The sequence below is a fragment of the Crocodylus siamensis genome, chromosome 4, assembly GCF_052110815.1.
Source record: "Crocodylus siamensis isolate JL-2025a chromosome 4, ASM5211081v1, whole genome shotgun sequence".
NCBI classification, from domain to species: Eukaryota; Metazoa; Chordata; order Crocodylia; family Crocodylidae; genus Crocodylus; species Crocodylus siamensis.
This window is the reverse complement of record NC_143398.1, coordinates 51,069,259-51,077,978: the sequence shown is the minus strand read 5'-3', so window position 1 is coordinate 51,077,978 and position 8,720 is coordinate 51,069,259. Positions and strand designations below refer to the sequence as shown.

The following is an 8,720-nucleotide window of genomic DNA, read 5'->3' as shown; positions in this document are numbered from 1 at the left end:
CTGGGGCATAAAATGGACTGTCATTACTGTCTACCATCTTGGCTCCAGGGCAAATTGCTTCTATGTTTTACAGCCAGCTGCCTATGTGCTCTGAAGACCTACATTATAATTTGGGGCAAGGTGACTCTCCTGCATCTTTGGTACTGGCATCACAATTTTACGCTTAGAGGTAGCTGCAATACTTAACTGCTCAGTTTTTGATTAACTCCATATGAATTGTGCCTTTTGTAGATAATTTTAGTTCCTATGGACAAGAAAATTACACCTAACATAAAGGTTATTTTTCACACAATGACACCTTGTTATGAGTTAAAAATTGCCACATACGTTACTGTGCATTTGAAAGGACAGGTATTTTAACATTTGGCTAGTTTGGCTTCAAGTTTAGTAACTTCAGTGGATTATTAATTTAATAATGGCTTGATGCTTATTACAGTTGTGGGCCTGACTAACTAAAGTTGTTATATGATGAAGGTTAAGGAGCTAAGTTTAGGGCCTACACTTGTAACTGGTCAGGCCCTAATTGGCTCTATATTGTTTTTTTGTCCATGCACAATATAGTTAACGTTTGCTCATTAACTGGAGCAAGTAATTGTGATAGTACCCCTGTCTAACATAACATTGTTTTTCAGTAATCAGTTCTGCATGTTTTGTTTTGTTGTTTGTAATGTGGACATGGTCCCTAACTAAGCCTATGTAACCAGTTTGGCCACCTTTCCCTGTTCTTTTCCCTTAGTCACCCAGCAGGTGACTAAATGGTGGCTTAGCAGTAAACCTGCTGGAGAAAATAGGTCCAAATGAGAGAATATATCAGTACATTTAGATGTAAAATATTGATGTTTTATAGAGATGTGGGTCAATTACTGTATTAATGAAGCTTTTGGGGGAAGGACATTAAAGAGTGCATTGTTTTTTGTGGTTTTCAAGGAACAGTTTTGTTATGTTCCTATAAACATAAATTCAAGGGCTAGACATAGTCTTTTGCAATAAGCACTTGTAAGTTATAAGGCATCTACAGATGTATGCTCTTCAGGGCTGATTTACAGGTAGACAGGTGCACAGAAATCTAATGGGATTTTCAAAAAAGCACCTATTCCAATTAACTTGGTAGAAGGCATGGATATTGTATGCCAGAGTTTCATTGTGAACAATAACCTAGGGTGACATGGAAATGATAATGAAGAAACCCCTGAAATATTTCCATTGCTTCATTTATCTAATGAAGCATATGTTTCTGTGCTGCTCCACATTTTGTTTTCTGTCTCTGGGGCATATCTAGACTACAGATTTTGTGAGCCAGTGATCTGAAAGAGTCATGCTAACAGCTGTCAAGACTATAGGTGTTAAAGAACTGTGGTGTTCTTCAAAAGCTTTGTCATAACCAACTGTATTCCTCATATTTAAATACCTGTACAGGTGTGAGGATAATGTGCAAATGTGTGGAAAACTCCTTATGTGCTGAACCGAGTGAGCGAGTCATCATCATGCTTGATGATGTCCTGAATGTGTTCTGGATCATGTTACTGATCTTTTAATATTACAAGACAAACATGTATAACAGGACTATAGTGACAGGTGAGACTCATTCTAAAATGCTTCAAACAATAGGGAGATATGAGGCAGCCAAGAAATAGAGTATTTACACCTATTGCTTATGTAACAGAACAAACTAGACAAAAAAGACTCTCTCTCCAATATTCCAGACTTCATAAATTAAAATAAGCACATATAAAATTATTTCTGTAATAAACCAAGATGATAGATGGAGCTGTAACCTACTGGAAATTCTTTTAAAGATTTTTTTTTATTCTGTTCATTTTTGTTATTTATTACTAGGTAGAGAACTAATGATGAAGAAGTACCCCTTCAGACTAACAAAGGATAAGCTTAATTATTCCCTTTTCTGTTGAACACAGTCATCATTGGAACTTAGGAAAAGACCTACACCAAAGTATATTGATAAATTATGATAGCAAGGAGTGTTATTAATTATATTCTAAGAAATTACTGTTTTTGGCAAATTATACATTTAGTGTGAATGACAATGGATTATATATGGGTACACATTATTGCAAAACAACTTATAATATCCATGATATTTTAAGAATACACATCACAGCTTCGTCCTCCTTATTCTACAAAACTATCATGCCCTTGAAGAGGGGTTATTTTTGTGTTTTTCTTTAGCAATAAAAATGGATATTTTACCCATTAGGTGGATAATTCAGATCCAAAAGCCCGGGAAAAAGCACATCAGAATTCTGGGGGAAAAGTTTTCTGCTGTGAGGGGACTGGCTATGAAGCAAACTTTCAGAGAAGGTCATATAAAATTAGATTTTCTTTGAAAAGGCCGTGCCACCATGAGAGTAACATACTCAACACTGGCATACTCTTCTACACAGTAAATCACTGCCTACTAGAAAAACTAAATCATCGCATTTTCTTGAATATGGCATACCCTGGAATAGAATACATGTCCTGTTATTGAAAGGCAGAGCAAAGAAAAAGTTTTTTAGTTATGGAAGGTTATGAACAACAAAATTGCCCTTAGAAAGGTTAGCTTGATTAGTGGAACATTAAATCATTAAAAAGGAGAGATCCTTTGGAGTGCAGAACACTGAGTCACTTAATCAACTTCCTCAGCTGCCTGAATAGTAATGCAACAGCTGCTGCACTGTGAAGCAGAAATCAAAGCAGGGTACTTCTATCCTGGCCAGAAAACCAGCTTCCCCCTAATACATTCACTCCACTTTTGCAGAGTTGACTTTTGGGGAAAAAGCGTACATCGTATGAGAGAAAACATGGCAGCATAATCTAAAAAATCTGAAAAGGAAAATCCTGCATGGCTAAGCAGAATCCTTTTCCTAAAGAGGGAGACTTTATCACTGCTCTCTTTCCACGTATCCCCATGAGCAGGAACATGCATTTCCCTGGGAACCCCCCCCCCCCCCGCAGAAAATGCCCGCACATGTGGTACATGCGGTATGTGGTGCTGCAGACCCTGAAGCCCTTGTTTGATTTGAGGGACCTTCTGGAAAACAGTGGCTTATAGCTGTCACTTGGTTTTTTGACTCCAGAAAGATGGTGAAGCAGCTCTTCTGTTGCAAGGGTCTCAGAAAGCCCAGAGCAGGGCAGTGTTTCTCACAGAGGTTTCACCCCTGAGGGATGAAGACAAAGGGATTTGAAACTCCTTAGAACTTGGGAGTTTTGCCATTAATTTAAATAGGATTATAATTTAATGTTGTGTCTTGTCTTCTTCCCTTGCTCAGGGTCAGACCCACCCTGCTGTCTGGGGTCAGTCAGGCTGTACAGACTGGGGGGGGAGGGGGAGGCTTGCCTTGTGCTGTAGGCCGGGCCCGGCCCTCTCCCCGAGCCCGTGTAATTCACAACCTGTTACAGGCTCCAGAGGTCCAAGGGCGCTGCCTGTGCCCCCTGGAGCGGCGGCAGGCGAAGGACGGCGATATCCCGCGTGGCGTAACAGCTGACGGCGTGTTACTAACAGCCGCGCATAAGACGCTTTGCACTGGACTGCCGCCACCCCCGCAGGGACTCGTCCTAGAAGTGCCCGCTGGAGGCCGCTTCCGGTCTGCAGAGGTGAGCTGGAGCGATCCCTTCCCCTCAGGCGAGGCGAGGCGGGCCGGGCGGAGGCGGAGGCGGCAGCAGCAGGCGCGGGGCCACCCGCCCACGTGACACAGCCCCTCCCGTTGTTATGGAAACGAGGTCTGTTGACGCCCGGCGGCGGCGGCGGCGGCGGCGGCGGCTTCGGGCCTGCGGGAGGTGCCATGTTGGGGGTGGCCGGGTCAAGGTTGCGTGGGGGGCTGCTGGCTGAGCTCTCGCCCTCCGCCGCAGCGCTCCGCTGCGGGTCCTCGCTGCTCGCCCAGGCGCAGGCCAAGGCTCAGGCGCACCTGCTCTCCGCGGTGGCCTGCGAGCGCGCCATGCGCTGGCCGGAGGTAGTGCCTCCCTCCGCCGCTTGGGGTTTGGATGGGTCTGCGGGCTAAGCAGGGGGCATCTGGGTTGGGGCTTGGATGGGAGACCTGTGGGCTAAGCAGGAACCATCTGGGTTGGGGCTTGGATGGGAGACCTTGTGATGGGAAACCCCCATGCTGAGGACTGGCTCGGGCTATTCTGCTCTGACTCGTGGGATCCTGGATCTTTTCCCTGATGGCACAAACTTGTTGCTTATCCCAAATAAATGATTTTGGCCCAGTTATGATAAATCCCACCACCCCTTCTGCTGTTCATGGTGGCTTGTCCAGCTCATGCCCTTTCATGTCCTGGGGAGGACTTGTTTTATTTTCTCATTCTGCAGCATCTCAGCCTGGGAGTGAAACCGTCTTTCTGTGTATGAGCATGGAGGGGAGGGGGCCTATGAGGTTGCCTTCAGTTCCTTCGGCCACTTACAGTTTGCTTGCAGGTTGTTGAACACTATACCGTGCTCCTGAGAACTCTGAGCAGAGAGGAACTTCCCAAAGACTTTGAGCCGGGCTTTCACTATTTACAACTGGTAATTTTAAAGCAGTTTCGCAGCAGAAAAACAGGATTGTGACTCTAGCAGGTTTATGGCAGGTCTCATGATACTTGGTATTTCTTATAATGCCCCAGCTCCTGGAGTCATGTGGTTATGACTCAGCTTTCATTAAAAAAAAAAAAGAATTTCTGACCCTTTTGGGGATATAGGCAAAGCTTGCCAATATGAATATTAAGGGCTCCAAAAACACCAGAAAGCACATAAAAAGAACCCTAGTTTTCCTTCTGATGTTGTCTAATGTTTAGGTCAGTCATCTGATTTTTGGGAAGCGTGCTCATTGTTTTTAAATACTTAGGACTGAATGTAGTGAACAAGTTTTGCTGCATAAAATTACACAATGTCATATCTGTATGGATGGACCCTGTGCTTCTGTGGGGTTCTTCATGTTTGGAAGGGTCCAGTAGGAACTGGTTGCAAAACTGGAACCTTATCTTGATGGCCAATATCCAGACATATTAGTTGAAGAACACATAACTCAACTGTACTTTTGATTCACTTTGCCTGTGTGGGTGCCAGGGGTGTTGAGAGAGCACATTATATAGGCCAGGTGGAAATGAGGTGCATAGTTTTAGCTTACTGGTAAATAGATTGCTTTGGGAATAGATGGAAGGGGCAGTGTGGGGGAGAGGGGGAGGCAGTGTTGAACTGCACCTTTTTAAAATGTGTGGAAAGACACGTCACAACACTCCCTCAAATTTTCCCTCCGCAGGTTTAGATCCCTCTGCGCAAATTACTCTGCTTCAAGGCACATAATTTAATTATGATCCTATTTAATTTAATGGTAAAACTCCAGATTAGATCTGGCTAAAAAGGGGTTTCATATTGGTCTTGATATGGAGCATACAAGGTACCTGGCTTTAAGTTAGACACAATAGCGGACTGACCTGGAACCACAGGCTACCATGTGGACTGCCCCAAACCACAAGCCAGAGCTTCTGAGGCAGTGAATCCATGCCTTAGATTTAGCAGAAATTTATTAAACTTGAGATGTTTCATATATAATGTGTCAGGCTTAATAAACAGGCATTTTCTGATTAAATGCTCCCATTAGATGTCTGACCAACTTTACCCCGTTATTTTAGTGGGACCAGATATTATCTATAACATTAGTCTCAGTATGCAGCCTTGGTATCCTTATACATTGCAGTTCTCTTGGCAGTTCTATGTTTCATGTCTTTATAAACCTGAAACAAATTAACATTAATTGTATAATTCAGCTAAGGGTTAGGATATAGGCTGTGCTGTTGCTCATTCTGTGTTCTGAGATATCTGCATGTGATAGAATTTTCAGACAGAGGAATTTCAGTGTATATTCTCATCTCTGCAGAATACATCGTTTTATTAAGATGGAACCTTAGTATTGCATTAAAATTAATTTAAATGATCTATGAAACATCTCTGCTGTACCTTATTAGAGAGGCTACAGACTTTATAATGTAAAATATTAATAATATACTCTTCCTCTGGGCGGTGTATTTTAATGTTCCTAGTAGTCACTGAAGAGCCATATCTTCAGCTAGTGTAAAGTAGTATTTTATTCAGTGGATTCTACCATGTTACATCATCTGAGAACCTGGCCCGAAGTAAACAATATCTGGGGAGTATCTGATGAAATATACTTGTTTTAGTATGCATATGGTGTATAACAGATACAGTATTTTTGTATGCAAATATTTAAAGCAATGATTGAACAGGAAAATGGTGAATAGTGGTTTTCATTAGTCTGAAAATAATTAAAAACAGGTTCTATACAATATTAAAACTTTAAAAATGATTTGTGATTCTGATTGTGTTTCAGCTCTTTGAAACCTATTATCATTTAGCTGTAGCTTTCCAAAAACAGAATCAGCATAAGGAAGCTGTGGAAGCATTTACCAAGGCAATAGAAATTGGATTCATCCGTAAGGTAAATCTGTAGTAGTATTTATAGTATGTTCATTGCATTCTGAACAACCTTTTTATTAGAGAAGAATATCTTAAGTTTATTGGACTATTACATTTTAAATCAATGAGTAAATAAAAGGAATGTGCTCGAAGATATACATTCCTGTTTGAACCTTGTGATTTTTGTTATGCCATAGTTATTTTAAAATGATTGACAGCTGTGCCTTAGAATTACAGTTACTGTACATCAAGTAAAACCATCCAGTATAAAAAAAACAGTACTGCATTTAGGGACTGGGATCAGACAGAGCTACAAATAATTCATCTTCTGAATATATTAGGTTATCTTATACCTGCACCTTGCGTTAAGCATATTAGAAATTGACCTGTGAGATGTTTGAATAAAATTAGAGATTTGTTTAGGTAATAGGAGGGAGAAGATGAAATTGTCTATTTCCTCCACACACAAACCCAAACCATTTTATCTTAAGTGGTCAGTATACTTGAAATGATAGGATGTCTCTAGACCTCTATACTTGTATGTAATTTTTAAAATGACCAGTAAGTGAAGTCATATCTATGTCTAATGCCAATTAAGAAGTTTATCTTAGGAGGGACTGAATGCTCTTGTGAGATGCATTGCACCTTTAACTTTTAAAAGTTGGATATGTGCTACAGGGGTCTCCAGGATTCCCAGTGACCCACAATCCTCCACTCTACCTTCCTGCCCTCTCCGAAGGGGAGAGAGGGAGGCTTCCAGATAGCCCATCAAGTAGCGAGATGTGGGGGAACCCTGCTTGGGTCCTGCTGCTACCACCTCCACAGCTTTAAGAACTGCTGCAGGTTCTTAAAGTGGCAGTGTCAATTCCCTCAGGAGCTTTATCATGGCTGCAGTGGCTACGCATCTGTCCATCTCTCCCTATAAGCTGCTGGCAAAGAGCTGCCTTTGCATCTGCTGCTTCTCAGCAGCTGCCAGCTGATCATTGACATCCTGCCCCCTTTCTTGGCAGGGGAGCAGGCAAACTGTTGTAAGCAGGCAGGCTGAGGGCGAGGGTGGTGGGAATCCAGGGAGCAGTGTCCCATTGCCCTTTAGCTAGTGAGCTCACCTTTGAGGTGACTAAAGCTTTCTAGCCAGGGGCATGAACATATATGACCCCATAGTGCTGTATTTTTGTAGCGTTACAAAGTGTTCAGTTGCTTTGGTGCACTGCAAATGAATGCCTGTCTAAACCCTAATATGTTTCTAAATTAATTAGACTGTTGGGGTTCAGTGAGGTGCTGAATATCCTCAGGTTAATGCTGCTGGAACTTGCAGCTGCTCAACATCTTGGAGGAAGCTCTCCAAGCTTACCAGGATCAGAGCTGTGTTTTTGACCTCATATTTTATGCCATTTTCAGAGCCTTGTTATAATTGCCTGGAAACTCATCATTTATTAGAGTTAACCTTAAATATTGTATGAATTTGTAAGAATGTATAAGTTTTAAGTTTTAAAAATACTTGGTAAAATTTTTTCCATAAAATAGTTGACTAATATCTGTTCCAGGTTAGTGTCTGGCTGAAAAGGCAATAATTTAGATGAATGGCTGGGATTTCGTGCATACTCCAAAATCTTTCCAATGTAGAAAGTTTTGACTGGCAGGATAAATGGAATCTAAGATCATTGGAAACAATCTTACTACGTTAGTCATACATTTTTGCTCCTGGCATTTACAGCAATTCAATAATTATATTTTAAAGAATAATAAGTGATTTTTGTAACTGAAAAGCAGTATGGATAGTAAGCGTTAAAAACAATAATAAAACAGTGAGCAAACTGAAAGTTAGATCATTCAGGTCCTTCATGCGATGGGCTGTAAACTCACTTGCTCTTTGTTCAAATTATATTGAATTGAAACAAATCCTGGCTTTTTTTTTTTTGTTTCTAGTATTTATTTTTCTAATACATTTGTACTTTTTGATTAAATGCAGTTAATGTAACTGCACATTGGCTGTGTGGTTCTTGTGCAATCTCATTAAATTCCTTTTTCATTTTTTTTCCTCCAGGGGTGTAAATTGATTTATATGAGCATGCTGCTAATGTTATAGCTCCTTGTCTAGACCCTTGGGTCCTAATGCTTTTTAAACTCAGTACAATTATGGGAAACATTATACTGGAATGATGACATAAATCATCCCCGTAGGAGTCTGAGCAGTCTGGGGAGTTATCATATAGAGCCCTGCTGAGGTAAATAAGAACAGCAATTTGAAATAAATAAAAGACCAATGCTGCTAATGTGGATGGCTCAAGAATATCATTAAATTCATAAT

General features: G+C 41.2%; 1 protein-coding gene across 3 annotated transcripts in view; it reads left to right on the top strand.

Moving 5' to 3' along the window:
* The first annotated feature begins 3,730 nt into the window (after nucleotides 1-3,730).
* LOC149865715 (uncharacterized) overlaps nucleotides 3,731-8,720 on the top strand; it is a 97,773-nt gene continuing 92,783 nt past the window's right edge. For all 3 annotated transcript variants that reach the window (XM_090042282.1, XM_090042283.1, XM_090042281.1), the window contains exons 1-3: nucleotides 3,731-3,950; nucleotides 4,415-4,504; nucleotides 6,327-6,434. In XM_090042282.1, the coding sequence (XP_089898408.1) occupies nucleotides 3,783-3,950; nucleotides 4,415-4,504; nucleotides 6,327-6,434 (366 nt within the window). In that variant the 5' untranslated portion in view covers nucleotides 3,731-3,782. The remainder of the gene's footprint in view (nucleotides 3,951-4,414; nucleotides 4,505-6,326; nucleotides 6,435-8,720) is intronic.